The following is a 22,969-nucleotide window of genomic DNA, read 5'->3' on the forward strand; positions in this document are numbered from 1 at the left end:
GTAATTTAAACGAAAAAATAATATTTTAATATAGATAAGTACTATTTTTTTTATATCTTAGAAATCTGAATCTTTTTCTAGTACAATACGGAATTAATTACAAAATAACCGTACTTCTAATGATCTGCAAGTATGACGATTGACGTGGTGGTGCCTAATGTCAGTGATGCAAAGTAGATAAACAAGCAAAGTGCCGAAGGCCGAAGCCGAAGATGAGGCGAAGTGCCGGACAGCGGTAAAGCGAGGGGCTTGCGCGGGGCGTTGGGTACTTCGGTTCGGTCGGCTTGTTTGATTCCGTTGTGGTGTTGTTGTGTGAGCCAGTGAACTGCGAACGCTCGAAGTTCCGACCGTGCCGGCCGCGGGCGTCTCGATCCTACTTTGTAGTGGTTCTGGTTATATAAATTACCTACTAAATTAGGTATTTATATTTTTTACGTCATTGCCTAGTCTCCACCCATATAAACAAGTGTTCCATTTGTGCATTTTTAATAACAATAAAATAATAGCACAAATATGTCTGTGATGGGGAAATTTGTTGTGCCCAACGTATCAGTACGGAATTTTGCGAAAATAAGCGCCGCGTTGCAAGCCGCTAAATCAAATAGAAACTATTTTACGTATACTCAAGAACTATCTCAACCATTGGACCGTAAGCCGGAGTTTTTATCTGCGAAACAGGCATTCGAAAAATGTTTGAAATCTGGTAAGAATTATTAATATCCTTGTTATTGAAATCTAAATTTAGTTTCTGAGTAACATTATCAATTGATTCTGGTTGGTGGAGAAAGTATGTCAGCATAATTATTGTAGAGTTAAAATCAAAGATCAGACTCCCAGGGCAAAGGTAAAACATGCACACCTACTGTATATCTACCACAATTAAGTACTATTTAATTAGGTACTGACTATACCTACCTAATTAAAAATGAATTATAAAGAGCTTGATTATTGAGAATAAGTAAGCACTTTGTGTTAGGACAGTTTACTGTTTAGAGAAAGCAAACCCTTATGATCCTTCATTATATTTTAATCTACCGTATTTTTTCCCTTTTACTTAAGTATAATAACAAGCACCTTAAATTATCCATGATAGGGTAAAAATTATATCAGGTTCTCTGACTTGGAAACTAGTCTGATAGATAGATGGATCTCTGATCAGTATAGAACTGTATGTTACCAAGGGACCAAATTATACTGGCCAATTTATATTCAATTAAACATTGCAAATACACTTTAAACAATTTATACCTGTTTACTGTACCTATAGAATAAAGATTATGTACCATCCAATTGTTGAAAACTATCTATCAATTATATGGCAGTTTGCTCAGTAATTCCAACCATTAGAGACCTAATAGAGGAAATACAATAATAGTTACAGCGTGGGGTCAAATGCTCTGTACTTTGTACTTTGCTTGTTTATTGATAAATGATCTTCGTGACTAGTGAGAATAGAGAGACTAGCAATCACTATGTTTACAAAATAGCAGTGTTGTTGGACTGATAGCAAAGACTAAAAACCCAACCTTTTCTCTTCATTTAACTTTATATTACACTTCAACTATTATTTTGAATAGATGATGCCCATAACTTTATCTGTGTTGATATAGGTTTTTAAAAATCTTGTAGGAGTTCTTTGATTTTCTACGTCTATCTCTAGGATGTACTGTACCTACTAAATAGATGATATCCGCAACTTCATCCATGGATTTAGGTTTTTAAATATCCTATGGGAATGTTTGATTATCTGGGCCAAAAAGTAGCCTTTGTTATTCTTGGTATGTAGCCTAAAGTAGGTACAATCTAAATTATTTAATTTAATGCAATAGATACAACTGAAGAAATATTATTTGCCTATCAATTTAAAACAGTAGACTGAAAAAGCTTGTAAAATCATGTCATATTTATTAATATTATATTTCTGCTGAAGAATCTATCTCTGCATGTCACAAGTATATCAGCTATATTATCATAAGCATGCCTAAAAAAATACATACTGAAGGTTAGTAAACCCTTACCTAATCAAATCATCTGCAGTGCATCCATGAAAAAATTTAAACCTTACTTACTAAACAAATATTTTTAGCTGCTTTAAAAAGAAGTCATTGCCTTATGTCCCGCGAAAACCAAAATTAGCATTTTAATGGCTCATGACACCATACACACTTTAATCTTGTTTGACCCGAAAAAATTCACGTTTGGCTTATGTTGTATGTTGCTTAAATGTTTTAAATTCGGATATATAATATCCTTTTTATTAATGTTTCCAAAAATAACGAATCGAGAATCTGTATGTTTTCCTGTTGCGTTGAAAAGATTTTAACAACAATAAAACAATTTTTAAATACCTACATAGTTACATAAAAAATTGCGGAATCGACTGGACAATTGAAGTGCAACTAAAAATACTGTCACAAAAATTATAAAAAAACTAGATAATGTCCGCGTGGATTTAGACTTTTAAAAATCCTGTGGGAACTCTGTGATTTTCCGGGATGAAAAGTAGATGTCCTTCCCCGGGATGCAAGCTATCTCTGTACCAAATTTCGTCAAAATCGGTTGAATGGATAGACCATGTAAGGCTAGCAGACAGACAGTGTAGAGAACTAAGTGCTTATTGTATTTCTGTCCTGCTTGACTTTCAGCGTTGGCTATGAGTTTTGCTATTTAAACAATGATCTAACAACAGCGCCAATCGCCATCTTCTGTATAAGCGTTATTTACCAGCAGCTTAATCATCACTTGACTCGGGTTCTATCACCGTACAGAAAATCTTGAAGCTACATCATTAATTAGTTTCATCAGGGTTGCTGACAGCATTCACTCAATTGATTTAAAAAAATACTGTTTAAACCACTCTGATCCCACTTCTGACCTCTTCATTGAAAAGATTTCCCAAGTAGGTAAAAATAAATGCCAATACAACTAATAGTGCTTAACTTAAAGTGCTTTTGATTAGTTAAGTAATAATCTATTACATATTTACGTACCTTATCAGAGTTTAGATAACAGTTTGATTCAGAAGTGCGTTGTACATAAAATTGTCTTATTTGCCTATGATGCAAATGCCTACATAATTTAATATACTACAACAACATAATACCACAATACTTAATAGTACCTTGTACAGGAGGCCCACTCGGCAAAGACATTTAAATAAATAGCGACTGTAGTTACGACGCAATAAAATGCAATTTATTTCGTACAGTACTGCAAAAATCTCTTTAAAGACTCAAAGAGAGAGGATTACACATATCTCAAGTCCACCAAGACAAATTTAGATTACATTTGTGTTAATAATAAATGTAGCTATTAGTAGTAACATACTCGTAAATACATTAACTTATCAATGCCTTAAATGAGGTCAATGTATCGCACCGAGATTTCGTTAATCTTTTCACAAAATACCTATTTACAAACATTTCCTTTTGCCTGACATATCAACATAATATAATATAGCTTTTTATTTTTTACTAGATGGTGCTAGTAGAAATCTGACTGGCGCTTATATCATTCCTACCTTTTGAAAGAATAAATTAATAGTCCTCATACGTTTCATCAATTTTTTGGGGGATTTTATGTTGTTATGGTATAGATTACAAAGTAGGCTTGCGCTTGAAAATCAATGATGAGGTCTAAGTTGAAGCGCCCCTAGAAGACGCCTATTCACTCTTGTCTTTCAAGGTACTCAAGTTATAGGAAACACGGCTGCCGAAAGGGCGTTCCAAACCTTAGAAGAAACGTTGAGCAAAAACGTTTCGTGCTAGTAGATTGGATGTCGACCCTGCCCCCATAAGGATGCCAACGCTCACAGTCACTCACTGTTCTGTAGCAGAACGATGAATGAGGAACAAGCTTGTGAAGTCCCTGAGCACAGTCTCCAAAATATATGTACGAAGAAAACACTGGGCCTACTAAGAAAGATTTTTTTAATATTCAAATAAAATTTTCGTCTCAATGTTTAAAGTCCTTAAAGAGTTTCATGTCTTTAACTTTGAAACTAATTGCAGTGATAAACGATATTCATTGTGCAGTACCGGCTAAAAGTGGGTTAAGGTTTAACTACCTACTTCGTATGCTGGCTGTACGTTATTGAATTCATTTTCCTTTTACATTCCTTACTATATCTTCCCTATATATAATCCAAATTTACAAAGGCCAAAGATATTAAAAATGACACCTTGACCCAATTCCTACTTTCTACTGGTCAGTTTTTTCCTACGAACATTAAAAACGCAGTTAGTAAAGTACCTATGTAACTACATCAGTATTTATAAGAGAAGTTGCCAAAACTTTAGATTATAGTTACTTTGATTTTTACAAACAACAACGAAATCCTGGCAAAGTTTCATCATCGATCGGCGACCTTGGTCGCTGAATCGAATTTGCTTATCGGCGAGAATTAGGTGGACTGTGGAATGTGTAGGAATGGGTCTACCCCAATTTCTGCTAAATGTTTCATTCTGTGGAATGAAACATTATATACTTCTGATACATTTTATCAACCGCTCAGCATAAACAAATAGGTATTTAAATTGCCTCTCTCTACAAGTCCAGCTCAAATTAATACATATTCTTCATTTACATTAGCTTTTCTTCTAGATTATAAACACTTTTGCATTATAGGAATAACTTTTCCCGAGAACTCAGATTTTGGGATTAAATAAATGGGGGTTGCTATACTTATTGTTGAGGGTAGTCTATGTTGTCACTACGACATAGTGCGAGAATATTGTTAGTACGCCCACGAAGGCTCGGTTAATCTAATATGTTGTCTTGTTGACTTGTTTCGGTCAATCATAATCATCACCATCTTTATGAAGGCAGCAGGGCTATTTATCCCGACAAATACATACAAAAGCAGCTTAACTCACGGTCTATATCCAATATCCCAAAGTATCTATGCCCAAATAGTTTAAGCTAAGATATTGAAATTCTTTATGTATATTCCAGGACAAACGGTATACGCTCAGGGTGCTGCGGCCACCCCGGTCCCACTTCTGGACGCCATGACCGATGTCGGAAAGGCAGGAAATCTACGCGACATCAAAGTGGTGCATATGCATACTGAGAAGGAAGCGAAGTACGTCGCTCCGGAATACAAGGATATATTCAGGTATAGTAGTTTTTAAATAAATTTTGTTTCAAAAAGATAAAGCTAAAACTAAATAAACGTTGAAATAAATCTGGTAGTAGTTTGAGCTGTGCGTTGATAGATCAATCAGTCAGTCAGTCACCTTTTCCTTTTATATTATTTAGATAAATCTAGAGCTCTTATGTCACTAACTTGTTGACATAAATACATTCCTCGTGACCACATGTATAACAAAGTCTCTAGGGTGCTTGAGTGTGTTAACTAAGACATGCAGAATATGATAGACGTGGTAAAAGTAAAGAAGATTGATATAATTTATTTCAAACTTTCAGACCTTCAAACACCCGTATTTAAGACTTACTTGTAACTTGTAAACAGTATTCTTTCTGATTAATTAACTAGAACACAAGTCGAACATTGACGAACGACTAATGATTCAAGGTTGTATGTAAGCAGATATAGGAATGTAATCTTATAATGATAACAAACGGGCTGGCAAATCCCCACTTCAGATCTTCAAGCTCGAACCTCAGAAAATAGGTCTGTATTGTGTTAGAAACCAAATACTAGTTGCAAAGATGTTTATAGACATAATTGTGATACCTACCTAACTTGTACCTAATTTTCAGGGCGACAATAGAAATATGTATTCTGTGAAAATTTCAACTTTCTACCTATTTATTACAGTTCACGAGATAGGTACAAACCGCTGACAGATAGACGGACGGACAGACAGCGGAGTTTTAGTAATAGGGTCCCGTTGGCACCCTTCGGGTACGAAATCCTACAACATAAATTTTCATCAAAATGCTAATCTATAATAAGCAGCATAGTAAAGGCACATTATATCATCAAATAAATGCAGTATTATAATATAAGTAGGTAGGTATAAAACTTTTATGTTCAACTTCGAATATAATGACATAATATAATCCAGCAGCGAAACCAATATATGGATAAGATTTTTTCTCATATCGATGGTTTATCTAAATACTTGATAACAATTTCGTGCGATATAAATGACGTTATCTACTAGGGTTGGTGTTTTATTAGATTTTATGAGCCTTGAATTGCACTGTGATGTTGACATGGAGAATTGACGTTGAATATCTCTTAATTTTATCATTATTGTCAAGTAAGATAGCGGAATCAATCGGCCCGTTGGTTGATTTACATTGATCCAAGCATTCAACGACGCCAATTTTTTACTTATCTTATGAGCAGGACTAAATAAGAAGATGAGTTACAACAATATTGCGATGATCACAACTTTTTAAATGCAATACAGATTAGCGCTTAACGGTAATAATTTTGCATTTTTAAAGCAGCGCCTAAAAGCTGCCTGCCATTATGTGATTAATGGAAAGGAGTCACTACCCTCAGCAATGAGGAATACGGTTACAAAGAAAGAAGATTGTATTCATTTTTCTTTTTTCAGATCTGTATCACTGTTCATGGCAGCCAACGTACGGAAATCGGTTGCGGAAGGCCGATCGGATGCAATTCCGATTTTCCTACAAGACATACCTAAGCTGTTCCATAGGAAGATCATCAGGCCCGACATCGCCCTTATTCAGGTTTGAAAAAATTATATTCAAGACCGATTTTTCAATTACTGAAATAATAATATTACTTTAGAGATTATATTTGATGTTTTGACAGTTTTTGTGTAGAAAATCTGCCTTTAGAGCGATCACGCACTCATCCGATACGAACCCTTTCGGATTACACGAACAAATACCCGTTTTACCCCTTTATAGATTGAATTGTCAAAAATCCTGTCTTCGCAGATGTTTACGTCATAATAGCTATCTGCATGCCAAATTTCAGCAGGATCCGTCCAGTAGTTTGAGCTGTGCATTGATAGATCAGTCAGTTAGCTTTTCCTATTATATAATACTAGATGATGCCCGCAACTTCGTCCGCGTGAATTTCGGTTTTTAAAAATCCCGTAGGAAGTCTTTGATTTGCCGGGATAAAAAGTAGCCTATGTCCTTCCGCGGGATGCAAGCTCTCTCTGTATCAAAATTCGTCAAAATCGGTTGAACGGTTGGGCCGGGAAAGGCTAGCAGACAGACAGACAGACAGGCACACTTTCGCATTTATAATATTAATATGGACAGTATAGATTTAGATTCATAATTCGTTTTCAGGTGTCGCCCCCCGACCAGCACGGTTACTGCAGCTTGGGTACATCAGTGGACTGCGTCAGGGCTGCTCTTGTCAACTCGTCGATTATAATCGGTGAGCTTAGTAGATTAATTATTTTCTTAATTTGTCAGTTTTTGTCATAGTTATTTCACGCTTAAAATGGATAATGGCATGTGGTAATTGATAAGGCTTTAATTATTATATATAATACTAGCTTATGCTCGCGACTTCGTCCTCGTGGACTACACAAATTTCAAATCCCTGTTTCACCCTCTTAGGGCGTTGAATTTTCAAAAATCCTTTCTTAGCGGATGCCTACGTCATAATAGCTATCTGCATGCCAAATTTCAGCCAGATCCGTCCAGTAGTTTGCGCTGTGCGTTGATAGATCAGTCAGTCAGTCAGTCAGTAAGTCAGTCAGTCAGTCAGTCAGTCAGTCAGTCAGTCAGTCACCTTTTCCTTTTATATATTTAGATCTAAACGCTAAAAGGCTTTAATTCAAGTCAAGTTGAAAGAATTAAAAATGAGAGATATTCCAAAGCTTAAAAAATCAGACCCGCATACAAAGGGTTCTGTACCGTTGTCCAAAAAATAACTTTTTTGTGATGTAACCACTAATTCACGGTTTCTCAAGCTTAGAACTAAAATTATATTCCCTATTTATATTCCAGCCCAAATAAACGTCAACATGCCCCGTACATTCGGTGACGCGATCATCCACGTGTCGCACGTGGACTACGCGGTGGAGGACAACACGCCCCTTCCTGAACACGGGGGCAAGCCTGCCAGTGCGGAGGAGACCAAGATCGGACAACTCATTGGAGAGCACTTGGTAGAAGACGGCGCTACTCTGCAGATGGGTAACACTGCTAATAAAATACATATTATAGAACATCGAAGTATGGCGTGTAGTACCAGTCGGCGATAAGAGATGGCGCCACCAGTAAATTGTATCGCGAGCTCGCTTTGTCATCGTATCTTTGGTCCATGCGGTGGAGGACAACACCTCCCTTTCTGAATACGGAGGCAAACCTGGCAGTGTGGAGGACTTGGTCTCCTCCACACTGCCAGGACAACTCATATACAAAAATCTCAGTGGGAGTTAACCATTTTGAGTCACCAACCTATACTAACTTCTTTCGGCGGATAGAGTATAGGTGTTGGAATAAGTTATCCATTGAAGTGTTTGATTGTTGTACTTTGATGGCAGGTATCGGCAGTATACCAGACGCGGTGCTATCGGCGCTAAAGAATCACAAAGACTTGGGCATCCATTCGGAGATGTTCAGCGTTGGTATCATCGACCTGGTCAAACGAGGATGTGTCACTAACAACAGGTGTGTACACTGCAGACCGAACAAGATACAGTTAAACAGCACTAAGACCCGACTACTACCCGAGCACTGCCGATAGATGGCGCTAGTTGTATTTTCATCTCATTACAAGTTAGCCCGTGACTGCGATCTCAACGTCAGAGACTCTACAAATCTGCTATCTCCTTCTAAAGGTCGATGTACATTACTTTCGGCCGCGTACTGTAAAGGGCGTTTGTGCACTAATTCGTATTCTTCGTATTCGATTCGTTTTCGTGATTCGTGACAATTCGAAGTGGCCTCATACAAAACGTACGTACGCTTGTGCACTCATTTGATTTGTATTTGACGGATCCGTCATGAGAAGTAAGAGTGTTCCATCTTAGACTGCATAATCACTTGTCAGCAGTCGCGTGCAGGACATAGAGGCATAAATGCACTGCTTACCGCAGTTGTCAATAGCTCAATGCATATTTTTCATTATAATCTGTCAGTGTACACTGTACAGGCTCCTACTTAACTAGTGCCTACCCTGGCTTCAAACCCTGGGCACGCCACTGCTTGTCAGCATCTCTGGTTGCAGCTAAATGCAGGTCCATAGATTGAAAAACATATTCCAGGCTATAAATAGCCACAGAAAAATACTTCTACTAATACTACTGTCTTTTCTTTTTCAGAAAGAAATTCCATAAAGGAAGGATTGTAGGCAGCTTTTTGGTCGGAAACAAGGAATTGTACGATTTCGTAGACAATAATCCTTTCATTGGTAAGTTATATACGTTCCTTTACATTCATTCCGCGGATAGGGTATAGGTATAGTACGCGACAGTATTGAGATGGCAATCGGAGAGGGAACGCCCCGCATAGCCCGCGCGCTAATACGGGTGCGGGCGAGCGCGGGTGACGTGTGGGTGTTCGGGGCGTCCCCCCGCCTCATACTTCAATTGCCATTTCGCCCTGTCGCGGATACATTTACTGATTTTTTCATTTTTATCCCATTCAGAAATGTTGGAGATAGACTACGTAAACAACACGCACGTAGTTTCGCTTCTGCCCAACATGACGGCCATCAACTCCTGCATCGAAGTGGACATCACTGGCCAAGTGTGTGCAGACTCTATTGGTAAGCGTTACCTTACATATTAGAGTAAAACAGTAATTAGATAAAATTAAAGGGCGTTGTATAAGTCCCGCAAATTGCTATTGCGCTGGAACCATGTCTCATTAACATCGGCGTGACGTCAGCCGAAATAAAAATATACCGTCAGCAAAAAAAATATCTTAGTATAATTATAATAATTTATAAACCTAGCAGTAATAGTAAAGTTTATTATTAAGTACAATTTATTACTTACTAGCTGATGCCCGCGACTTCGTACGCGTTTATTTAAGTTTTTAAAAATCCCGTGGGAACTCTTTGATTTTCCGGCATAAAAAGTAGCCTATGTCACTCTCCAGGTCTTAAACTATACTCATGCAAAAAATCACGTCGATGTAATGCTGCGTTGCGACGTGATTTAAGGACAAACCAACAAACAAACACACTTTCGCATTTATAATAGGGGTAGTGATTTTTGATATGTATATCAGTTTTATTAATATTTTCCTTTTAAAACAATTCATATTAAGTAGTAAATATTTGTGTACCTTTGTACCGTATTTTAGCTACCCCTGTGGCACTCAGTACACGCTGTGTGACCTTGGTTTTATTTTGAAGTAGTTATAACATTAAAATTTGCTTCGACATAACTACGTCTTGAATGGTGTCAGAGGCATTTTTATTTTTTAAGCAATAGGCTACTTGACAATTTTTTTAAGTTGGTCTTAAATGGTTAATATTTGTCCTATTATATCAAAAAAATTAACACTATATTTTTTTGCGCCCTAAAAACCGTAAAACTTTAATTAAAAAAAATATTTTTCTTAGACAGGTGAAAACACTGTCGGCCATGTTTGGCCGATAGATTATCTGTGCTCTGACGTCATGCATTTGTAAACAACAGTATAACCACTGTGGTTATACTGTTGTTTACAAATGCATGACGTCAGAGCACAGATAATCTATCGGCCAAACATGGCCGACAGTGTTTTCACCTGTCTAAGAAAAATATTTTTTTAAATTAAAGTTTTACGGTTTTTAGGGCGCAAAAAAATATAGTGTTAATTTTTTTGATATAATAGGACAAATATTAACCATTTAAGACCAACTTAAAAAAATTGTCAAGTAGCCTATTGAGTGATATTCTGAAGTAATATTTATGAATGCTCTTTTGAAAAATAACTGTCTACTTTAATAATAATCTCACGGGCACGACTATTAATTATTTTCCTACTCATATTTACCCAAAAAAGGAAATAACAACTAAAACAAATTAACAAAAAACTTAACAACAATAACAAACAAGAACGAAACAAAATGTGTGAATTTGCAATTAGTCAATGGTACTGGTTGCAACGGTATTGGTAATGAGGGAGATCCGTAGGAGAACTAGAGTAAGCGACATAGCTCAACGGGTTGCGAAGCTGAAGTGGCAATGGGCATACCACATAGTTCGTACAACTGATAGACGTTGGGGTCCCAAGGTGCTGGAATGGCGACCTCGCACCGGAAGACACAGCGTTGGAAGACCCCCCACTAGGTGGACGGACGACATCAGACGAGTCGCAGGGAGCCGCTGGATCCAGGCGGCGCAAGACTGTGGCGTGTGGAAATCTCTACAAGAGACCTATGTCCAGCAGTGGACGTCTATTGGTGGATAATGATGATGATTGTGATGACTGGTAGCTCGACTCGATACTTAAGTCTAGTGCTGACGTTATGCTGAGGGCCCGTACTCAGTAGTGCGGCGGTTATGATTGAAGATGATGACGATGAACTCTTTTTATTAGGAACTCGAATGTTCTCTGGCTTCGGTGGCCAAGTGGACTTCATCAGAGGCGCGGCGGAATCAGTGGACGGGCGCGGCAAACCAATCATTGCATTGGTATCCACAACTAAACGCAACGAGTCCAAGATCGTGCCTACGCTTAAAGTCGGTGAGTATTAAAAAAACCGGCCAAGTGCGACTCAGGCTCGCGCAATGAGGGTTCCATACTACAGTCGTATTTTTTCGAAATTTTGCAGGATAATTCAAAAACTATGATACATAAAAATAAATAAAAATCTGTTTCAGAATGCACAGATGAAGACCTTTCATATGATACCCCACTTGATATAGTTATCTTACTTCGAAAATTGAAAATACTAATTTTTAGTTAATGACCACAATTTAATATTTTTTGTGTGACGTAACCACAAATTCACGGTTTTCAGATTTTCTCCCTAATGTCTGCTATAAGACCTACCTACCTGCCAAATTTCATTATTCTAGGTCAACGGGAAGTACCGTGTAGGTTTCTTGACAGACCGACAGACAGACAACAAAGTGATCCTATAAGGGTTCCGTTTTTCCTTTTGAGGTACGGAAATTGTCATGAACTAATAATTAGTATTTTCAATTTTCGAAGTTAGATAACTATATCCAGTGGGGTATCATATGAAAAGGCCTCACCTGTGCTTTCTAAAACAGATTTTTATTTATTTTTATATACATCATAGTTTTTGAATTATCCTGCAAAATGTCGAAAAAATACGACTGTAGTACGGAACTCTCATTGCGCGAGCCTGACTCGCACTTGGCCGGTTTTATTGTTGTTAAAAGAAAGTACTTCCTTATCTCTGACCAGTGACTTGACAAGTGACTTTTCTTCACGTTTGAAATTGGCGCGCGAATCGCGCACTTGTGCACAAAAACAGCAAACGAACACGGCTCTTAAAAAAATGTATTTAATTCACGCAGGTGCTGGCGTAGTAACAACCCGAGCACACGTCAACTATGTGGTAACCGAGCAAGGCATCGCCAATCTATTCGGAAAAACACTCCGACAACGCGCATACGAACTCATCAAGGTCTCGCATCCCGACCACCGCGAGGCCCTCGAGAAGGCAGCCTTCGAACGTCTCAAGTGTATGCCCGCGCCTTAAGCGGACCATGGACATTGCAGAGGATTGGTAGCTTTTTGTCACGTTTATTGGCAAGGTCACTGTAGGGTATTTGACAGGTTTATACAAACTGTTCTACGTTAATCACTGATGTCTAAGGACTCTGTAGAAAATGTGTATTTTACTTTCCGTTACATATGGTGCAAGAAAAAACGAAAATATTATTTAAATATCCTGCTAAAACGCTTTCCTGACAATATGGCGCCTCATACGTCGTGGTAACTTTGGATGTTGACTATACTATACACGCAACTATTTACGAGCAGATGACGTCATCAACCACTCGGCCAATCACAGCCTTTTACGATCACACGACTAAAGTAGACAGAAAAATCATTTTCTTCGTCGATTTTCTCTAATAGTTGGTTTCCAAAATTCATATTATTCAATACGGATGCCATCTATAGTTCCAATAGTTCCTACATTTTACATGCTGTCTAAAACCCTATTGCGGAATTTTAGCTCTCGTTCTAGACGCTTTTTAATGCTTGTTAAGAAATAGCTTTAGAAAGCTTTAGAATGGTATCCCTGCCTGATAAAAATAGGCAAGGCTCTTACACTTATTTGTCTGAATTTTGGATAGTTTTATTATTATCGATGTGAAGGCCATTTTGATTATTGTTTATTCAGGTATAGTACGCGACAGGTCGAGATAGCAATCGGGGTATGTCGCGGGGGGGTGCCCCGCACACCCCACGTCACCCGCGGTATCCCGCACCGAGTTCGCGTGGGAGGTGTGCGGGGCGTCCCCACCCCGATTGCTATCTCGACCTGTCGCGAACTATGTATTGTTTTTCGACTAGAGTTGACAATAATTACCATATAATTACACCATATAATTACACAGTGTGTAGTGTACAACTATTATTATTATAAGAATATAATGTTGCAATTTTAAAACAAAGTTCAACTATAGGAATTAACCGTGATAAAAAGTTGCTAACGTGTTCTGGGCCTAAGACCTTGCTTAAGTGTTACCAGTGTAGAAATTTATCTACCATTTAGTAGTTTCATTAGTTACTAATAGGAGTAACGATATTAGAAAACTACGAGCACTGTTTTATTTTGGAATTCGAATTTAAAGATGCATTTGACTGTTGCTGGTAAGGAATTTTTTGTAAGCTATAGATGAATTAGGAATTATCATGGCCTTATAATGAAATAGAAGTGTATGTTATTTGTCGAAGTTAATTATATAAATATTGTTGTTATACATGCATTATTTGTACACCACTGAATAGATTTAAGCATTAACTTTTTCTTGCTAAGTCTTATTTTTAGTAAAACCTTTGGTCAATATATTTGTTTTAATTTTATAATTATACTTTAGTCTTAATATCTAAATAAAACGTATTATTACCATACTTGTGTATTTTTTTTTGTTTTAATCATACATATTTTTAAAAGTATAGGTAAACGAATAGGCTCAGGAGTCAGGCGGCAGCTACAGCCGCTACAGGCCTCTGTCTCATATTTTTATTAGGCTGCGGGCTGCAATAATACACCGCAATTTTTATGGTGTAGTCTGTGAACTGTTCTAACCTGTGGCATTACAGAATAAAATACAAATAAAAAAAACTTACAGCCATCGACATAGGAATACTTAGAAATTCTTTGCTACAGCTTTCATTGGCTTTCACAATCTGTGCCTGTATGTAGAAAAAATAATACAACACTTGTCTATGGTGTACAAATGAAAAGCAAATTCTTTGAGAAAATTGGAACGCACCGAGGGCGGAGGCCATTGTTACAAGTCGTATCATTTTATTTCTTTCTATTCGACAAACCTTTTAAATTTCATTCAATTCTAGAAATAGTTAGCAGTGTTGGCGTATCAATAGTTATTTTAATTGCAGAGCATTTTGAGTGTTTTGTTTAAATCAAGGGACGAACATCTGTGTACGTGCCAAGTGTCTATATTCTTCAGCGAATACATTATAATGGTCCTTGGTTCCATTCGAGAGTAGCTCCGTATAAGTGATACTACAGCTGTACTTGTAATTTGAGGAAAGAACTACGCAGTCCAACAAGATGTCATCGTTCCAGCAGATACTGGCTTTTCGAAAAGAGATTCTTGTCGCGGAGAAATACAGGATCATACGGAGGATCGGAGGTGGCTCGTTTGGTGACATCTATCTCGGCATTAACATCGTCAATGGCGAGGTAAGTGATTATTTTTCGCTTATATACATAATTTACGTCACTTACTCAAATGTCGTAAACCCCAGGATCGAAAGATGAGTCAGATTTTTTGTGCGTATTTTTGATTATACGCGTTCGTTGGATTCATTTATATTACAGAACCGAATACTTTTGATCTTGATAAATTCTAAAATTATTTACACACCAATTCATTAACATAAAAGTTGTAGAGTAAAATCATTATCCTAAGCATATAACCTAATAAAATTAACATGATCCTAATAACATCAAGGGATCTACTTATTTACTAATATTCATAATGTCAATCCAAAGCCGGTAAGTAATTAATTAAACTGTGGTAAAATCGTGAAAGTGGGCTGGCTTAGTTGTGAAAGCATAAATCATAAGATTGCATCGGTTTAAGCAATGTTGACTAAATTTTATTGGGATGGGTGTTACTATTTACAACCAAAAACCAAAGATCCTATTCATTATAGCTGTTACTAATGAAATAAGAAATTATATTTGTGTTAATGATTCAATAATCTGTAATTAACTACTAGAGATTCAGAAGTTGTATGAGCAGGTTCTATTCTATAATTTGTCATTTGAGATCTAAACAATGATAGATGGATGGATGGAGGACTTTCAAAGTCATAATGATCTATCATTGTTAGGAATATTGTGACAAAAATAAATTAAATGATCGGGTTTCCTTCTAGATTGCAGACCACCTAATTTTGGACTACCTAGACATAGTCATCATCATAATCATCATAATCAACCCATCACCTGCTCACTACAGAGCATCGGGTCTCCTCTCAGAGTCAGGGTTTTGGCCATAGTCTACCACGCTGGCCATGTGCGGATTGGTGGACTTCAGACACCTTTAAGAACATTATGGAGAACTCTCAGGCATGCAGGTTTCCTCACGATGTTTTCCTTCACCGTTAAAGCAAGTGATATTTAATTAATTAAAACACACATAAATCCGAAAAGTTAGAGGTGCGTGCCCGGGATCGAACCCCCGACCACCGATTAGAAGGTGGACGTCCTAACCACTAGGCTATCACAGCTTTTCCTAGACATAGTAAAGAAGTTTTATTATAGTAGAAGTGGGTACTGATATTTAGGGTAAAAATTCAAACACCACATGATGAAATTGTGGTAGACAAGTGTTAAATAAAATAGAAAATACAAATTACATTGCTTGCCTTTCAAAAAACTCAAAAAAATATGATTACTGAATGGCTAACACTTCCACTATTAACTGAAACACTTTTTCTTGAACGTTTGTTGGTTTGTCCTTCAATCACGTTGTAATGGAGAAACGGATTAGCGTGATTTTTTGCATGGGTATGAATATAGTTAAAGACCTGGAGAGTGGCCTAGGCCACTTTATATCCCGAAAAATCAAAGAGATCCCACTGCATTTTTAAAACCAAATCCACGCGGACAAGTTCAGACAAGACAAGTATCAGGTAGGTAGCAGTTTATATTTTCAAAATTTTATGTGGCCCTGATCATAGTTACCTGGGGATATCAGTACCCTTATTATAAATGCGAAAGTGTATTGGTTTGTCCTTCAATCTCGTCGCAACGGAGCAACGGATCGACGTCATTTTTTGTATGGGTATAGTTAAAGGCCTGGAAAGTGACATAGTCTACTTATTATCCCAAAAAATCAAAGAGTTCCCACGGGAATTTTGAAAACCTAAATCCACGCGAACGAAGTCGCGGGCATCAGCTAGTTATTTATATATATAAGATACTAAATATGACGTCATTTTGGAATCCATAGAAGTAGGTAGTGTCAAGGTTTTGTTCCCAGTGAAAGATGCAGAACCACATTACAGACAACAGAACGAGATAAGGTATGTTCTTACAGTATAAAATGTGATCAAGTTTGACATAAAATTGTATACTTGTCTTATTAATTTCATCATCATCATCATGATCAACCCATCGCCGGCTCACTACAGAGAACGGGTCTCCTCTCAGAGTGAGAAGGGTTTTGGCTGTAGTCTACCATGCTGGCCATGAGCGGATTGGTAGACTTCACACACCGTTGAGAACATTATGGAGAACTCTCAGGCATGCAGGTTTCCTCACGATGTTTTCCATCACCTTTAAAGCAAGTTAGAGGTGCGTGCCCAGGATTGAACCCCCGACCTCCGATTAGAAGGGGGATATCCTAACCACTATGCTAGGCTAAACTTATGAAACTTATTCATTTCATAAGAATAATATTAAATAGCAGCTGCAGTATGATAAAATCATAAAGGTCTGTTAGACTCAGGGGTTCAAGTTGTACATAGATTGCTAGTTTCTCCTTTTTAGGGTTCTGTACCGGAATGATGTCAATGGGACCCTATTGCTAAGACTGCTCACTGTCCATCCATCCATATATCCGTCAGTCAGTCCGCCCGTCCGTCTGTCTGTCAGTGGGCTGTGTTTTGAAAGAAGAGGTTTTATTGTGAAAGGTATACCTACAAGACAATCAGTTTGCGCCCTCTATTCGAAAATAGCCAGGTTTATAAATAACAAAGTCATCTAAAATATAGATTTTTCCCACACCTCTGTCTCAAGGCTCAACCCCTGGTATTGTATATGTATACACTAGCTGATGCCCGCAACTTCGTCCGCGTGGATTTACGTTTTTCAAAATCCCGCGGGAACTCTTTGATATTGCGGGACAAAAAAAAGCCTGTCTTAATCCAGGGTATAATGTATCTCCATTCCAAATTTCAGCCAAATCCGTCCAGTAGTTTTTGCGTTTAGGAGTAACAAACAAACACACACACAAACATACAAACTTTCGCCTTTATAATATTAGTCGGGATAGTAAAGTATGTATGTCTCGTATAAACTAAGCAAACAACACAACACTATGATAAAAATAGAGAGTAAGGATATGATATTACATACAGAGGTTCGACGAAGGTTTGAGGTCTGTCTATAGACAGACTAGACTATACTATAGACAGCTTCGTTGAACCTCTAGAGTCTAGGCAGAGCAATCGTGCAGCTTACCGCACAATAGGGTATGTGACATCATGTAAAATATAAGTTCTATTGATGGTACCCTTATTGAATATGAATTTTGGAAACCAACTAAAGTTTAAACAACTTTTCTCAACTAGGCAGTTAAGAAAAGTACGAGATATTATAAGAGAATCTACAAAAACAGTAGATTGTACAACAAGGGACGAAGAGACGTTTATCCACCCGAGCCGAAGCCGAGGGCAGATATTTAAGCAAGGGCAAAAACACAAAATGGTTCTTATGACCGAATTATACACTCTTTTCACTTTGATCATCATTTACCACAAGATCAAAGGCGTCACTACAGACTACTGTGTCTCGTTACACTGTGGTAAAAGCATACTCAATGAAGGTAGTTTCCGATACCTACCTAGTGTACATGCAAATTCGCCGTAACGCGACGCCAGCGTGGGTAAATAGTAACGTCACACCAGTGGGGGTACTGACGTAATTTTGTCCTACGTCCTCGAACTTAAATCTATACATATAAAATTACTATTTATTATATTAGGTATGTATAGAGATTGATGCTGCAAGCGTGATAGATAGATACGATGAAGGAAAACATCGCGAAGAAACCTGCATGCCTGAGAGTTCTCCATAATGTTCTCAAAAGTCTGCCAATCCGCACTTGGCCAGCCTGGTGGACTGGACAAATCCATACTAATATTATAAATGCGAAAGTGTCTGTCTGTCTATCTATCTGTTTGATAGCTTTTCACGGCCCATCCGTTTAACCGATTTTGCTGAAATTAGTACCTACAGATATAGCTTGCATCCCGGGAAAGGACAAATGCTACTTTTGATCCCGGAAAATGAAAGAGTTCCCACGGGATTTTTATAAACCTAAATCCACGCGGACGAAGTCGCGGGCATCATCTAGTATTCTATCAAATGCGTATCAGATGTCGAACACGCCTAAGGTGTAATACGCGATAGTAATAATAATAATCATCTTTATTTCAGATATTACATCCATTTTGTTAGTAATAAAATCAATTAGTAGCTTAAAAGCTAGCTGCAAACGAAGTTATTCTAATTTCGAAGTTGCAGGCACCAACACGAAGTTGATAGTGTGTACGCAATCTTATTTCCATGCATCGAATACAGACTCCGGATGCGGAACGTCCAACTTCCATAGATATTACACGGTCTATTGTATTTTTATCTACGCAGTTATTACCTACTACTCTTTATCTGTGGTTGGCGTATTTTTGTAAAATGTAGCCGGAGATTTATTATTTTCGCTCGTCTGTGCATTTTTGTATGAATTTTTGTGAGTTTTGAATTGAATTTGACTGCCAGTGCATAAATATAACAATCATGTCGACCTTTCGGCTCTCCCGAAAGGTGGAATTATTGATTACGGGCAAATACAAGATCGTGAGAAAAATCGGAGGCGGCTCGTTTGGTGACATATATTTGGCGATCAATATAGCTTGCGGCGAGGTAAAATACACTTCCTAATTACCTACATGTTTATATTTATTTCAAGGACATATGGAAAGATATTTTGTTTATAGAGACAGTTCACACATTAGATAATGATACATTTCATTCAGTACACCTATCTAGATTTTACGGATGTGCTAACTGGAACACGTATTTTGCCATGGAACATGTATTTTCGTTAGAGGACTCGTAAGTATAAATATTAGGAAATAATTGTGTGTAACCATAGTACAAAATTATAATATAACTTGCTAATACCCGTGACTTTGTAACCTGAATCCATGCAGATTCAGGTTTTTAAAAATCCTAGGTTTTTCGGTATAAAAAGTAACCTATGTTACTCTTTTTCGTTTCAACTTCTTCATTCTGGGCTGGTTTCTCTCTATGCCAAAAGTCAAGTTGATTGGTTTCTTAGTTATGGTGTACAAATAAACAAACACACTTTTGCATTTATAATATTAGTACAGATTTAGAAATATACATACTATTTTAGCGTTTCTAGAAAATACCTAAGTATTACAGACTAGGTGATGCCTGCGACTTTGTCCGGGTAGATTTAGGTTTTAAAAATCCTGTGGGAACTCTTGTTTTCCAGAATAAAAAGTAGCCTATGTCCTTCTCCAGATACAAGCTATTGCTGTACAAACTTTCGTCAAAAACACCTACAATATAATATTTATGTCACAAGGTTATTAAGGCCAGTTTAACAATGCGAACATTTTGTTCATTAATTTAACTGCTTTCATGTACATATGTCCTCATAATATCATGTCCTGATAATACAAAATATTTTTGATTTATCAGGACGTTTTTGGCCCACTGAATACAAAACTGAACTTATTTTCAAGCAAAATAGCCTAAATCTTCTGAAATTGAGTCCAAGTTCATGATGTTGATCATTGAATACAAAGTTAAACTTTCAAGCAAACAAGCCTAAAACTGTGCTAAAGTTGACAGCACAATTATTACTTACATTACATGGGGTTATTAAAGGGGCAGGCCAACAAATTCATGAAAGGCCAGCTGCCAGCAACACATTAGAGGCGGTAATCACTTAACATCAGGTGACCCGCCTGCTTGTTTGTTTGCTATTCTTATTTTTTTAAAAAGAAAAAAATACAGTAAAGTTTCAACAGCTTCCATTCAGTTTTTTTGCTCCTCCTGTGAAATTTTATTTCATGCAATTACGCAATTTTGTTGGCCAGCTCTTCATATCAATCAATCATAATAAAATTAATAGTCACATGATGCCCCATATTCAAAATTGTTAGTCTTTACCGTTTCCTTTTACCACATAAATCTTGCAATCTGTTTGCTCTAAGGTTTTGCAAAAGTTTGATTGTATCTTCAGAACAAACCAGGTTGCAAAACAATGCTTATATTTTTAAATCTTCTAAATATATAAAAGGAAAAGGTGACTCACTGACTGACCGATCTATCAACGCACAGCCCAAACTACTGGACTGATTGGGCTGAAATTTGGCATGCAGATAGCTATTATGATGTAGGCATCCACTAAGAAAGGATTTTCCAAAATTTAACCCGTAAGGTGAAACAGGGGTTTAAAATTTGTGTAGTCCACGCGGATGAAGTCGCGAGCATAAGCTAGTGCTTAATAAGCCTTTGCGGTTGTATAGTACGCAACAGGTTGAGATGGCAACCGGGGTATGAGGCGGACGCCCCACACACCCGCACGTCACCCGGACTCGCCCACACTGGGTTAGCGCGGGAGCTGTGCGGGTGTGCGGGGCGTCCCTACCCCGATTGCCATCTCGACCTGTCGCGTACTATAGGTACAGTGAAAATGGGTAATTTGGAAATCAGTAATTAATAATCTGGCTATCCACAAACCCCATAGTTGGAAAGTTTCTAGTTGTAATTCTTCTGTATCCATTGAAAATGTTAATGATTGTGTCTAAAGTTATTCATTTTCATTGTAAAATTATTGGTACCAAGTCTTTATTGATCCCACTGATTCATTTATATGCATTGATGTAACCATGGTGTAACTGTGTACCGCGGTGCATTCATATACTTAGTCAGACTTTGTTATTTCATTTAAGTGCTAAAACTAAAATATTCCCAATGTACATAATAAAAATAATAAAGTTGTACTTGTACTTTGGTGTAACTTTAGCCGCTTACACGTTGACAAATAAGAATCTCGTTCCTTGTAAAATTCGAATCGGATCCGATATCGGATCGGATCGGAGAATAAAATATGCTCATAAAATGTAAAATTCTCCAGGATCAGGATTTAAGTCCCAAAATTTTACAGAGAAAAATATTATCTAAGTGTTTTTTCAAATAAACATATCAGTATTACAGTATATTCAGTATTACCTACATAATTTGTGGAATTTCTAAAAGCTACTATACGATGGTAGGATTTTGAATTTAATAGTGGTAATTGGTGCGTCGCAGCTGGCATCACCGCCATTGTGACGTCACTGAGTAGAAGCTGACGAAGGCCACTTCGTATTTTAAAATGATTTTACGTAGTTTTACGTAGCATTACTGTGAAGTGTAGTGTTTTAAAATAAGTGTAAACACAAAATTATGAAAGTGTCGTGTTTGTTACGCTCAGTGCAATGGTCAACATTTAGCTTTAGTGACAGCAAGTGATGAAGGCAAAAGAAAATGGCTTCCTTCGAGCGCATGTTAGCAAGGAAACAAAATATATATCTAAATGAGACTTATAAACTCGTCCGCAAAATAGGCGGTGGAAGTTTCGGCGATATCTATTTAGCTGTGACACATAACTTGCAGGTGAATACATACGATTCCAATTTACAAAAACTGATGTTGAAAGACGATCTCGCCACAATGTTACTGGGTATTTTTTAGTATAAAATGGCGTTCACTGTGCATTCGATTTGTTTTCACAAGTTTTCTTGTCGTCAGAGTCAACTTAAACAGTAATATAGCGTTTTCATACAGTATCATTCAAAAATAAGAGTTGGCTTTACGTAATTTAATAATCGGATTCGAAGTCCTAGACCCTTTGTGTTTTACGCTTCTCCCTACACTTGATTTAGCTGTAGATATGTCGTGATGAATCTTTTCCGACGTTTTAATCATTCTATATCTTAATGTAGGTAAAAATCATAAGAGTTCTCATAATTTATGAGTATTTGTATGTATGTTTTCTGAGTAGGTAATTAAAATATTGCTAGTTAACTTTTGTGAATAGTGACTCATTGTTGATCTATTTATTTTAAATGAATGCAAGAAGGTCTCCCCAAGTTACTTTAGTTATGTTGTGGGTTTCCAGTCTATATTACTGTTATAATAGACTTTGCCCACTTGTGGGACATTGATACACCTACTTTTATTTTGCTTATAATAAGCATTATGCATTTAAGTACTTAATTAGGTTAAGTTTAAAAAGCCTAGTATATCTTGGCCTAACATGATGAGCAAATTGTTGGTAGACAATGAAAATCAACAAGAAAACAGTGTTTTGCTGCTGTAGGCGGCTATTTAGTTTTTAGAATTTTCTTTTTTGATGTCATTTTGTTTGGTTTTAAAAGATGCATGTGCATGCATACATAAACCGGTTCTTTATTGTGAGATAACTTTTTTTGCTATATGATTTTGATCTAAATGTACAGCAATTTTTTTCAAAAAATTAAGATTTAATAAAGCCTTCTGCAAACTCGTGATTTTCCATGCACAGTGACGCAGTGTCCTTATTTTTGGTTGAGTGTGTTGCCCAACACGTACATG

The 22,969-nt window shown here is 37.2% G+C and overlaps 2 protein-coding genes across 5 annotated transcripts in view; both read left to right on the forward strand.

Moving 5' to 3' along the window:
- The first annotated feature begins 62 nt into the window (after nt 1–62).
- Nucleotides 63–13,965, forward strand: LOC117993685 (4-hydroxybutyrate coenzyme A transferase). The gene is made up of 10 exons (XM_034981494.2): nt 63–703; nt 4,954–5,116; nt 6,534–6,672; nt 7,249–7,339; nt 7,918–8,106; nt 8,457–8,583; nt 9,237–9,325; nt 9,563–9,682; nt 11,449–11,595; nt 12,399–13,965. Exons 1-10 carry the CDS (start codon nt 514–516, stop codon nt 12,581–12,583), a joined length of 1,440 nt encoding a protein of 479 aa, XP_034837385.1. The 5' UTR covers nt 63–513; the 3' UTR covers nt 12,584–13,965.
- A 319-nt stretch (nt 13,966–14,284) lies between these two features.
- LOC117993690 (casein kinase I-like) overlaps nt 14,285–22,969 on the forward strand; it is a 35,414-nt gene continuing 26,729 nt past the window's right edge. The window contains exon 1 of one of the 4 annotated variants that reach the window (XM_034981504.2): nt 14,285–14,764. In XM_034981504.2, coding sequence (XP_034837395.1) covers nt 14,633–14,764 — 132 coding nt within the window. In that variant the 5' untranslated portion in view covers nt 14,285–14,632. Of the gene's footprint in view, nt 14,765–18,979; nt 19,238–21,662; nt 22,010–22,969 lie in introns of those variants that run through there. The other 3 variants (XM_034981501.2, XM_069506985.1, XM_069506984.1) reach the window with 3 other exon arrangements.

Source organism: Maniola hyperantus, chromosome 24 (genome assembly GCF_902806685.2).
Source record: "Maniola hyperantus chromosome 24, iAphHyp1.2, whole genome shotgun sequence".
Taxonomy (NCBI): Eukaryota; Metazoa; Arthropoda; class Insecta; order Lepidoptera; family Nymphalidae; genus Maniola; species Maniola hyperantus.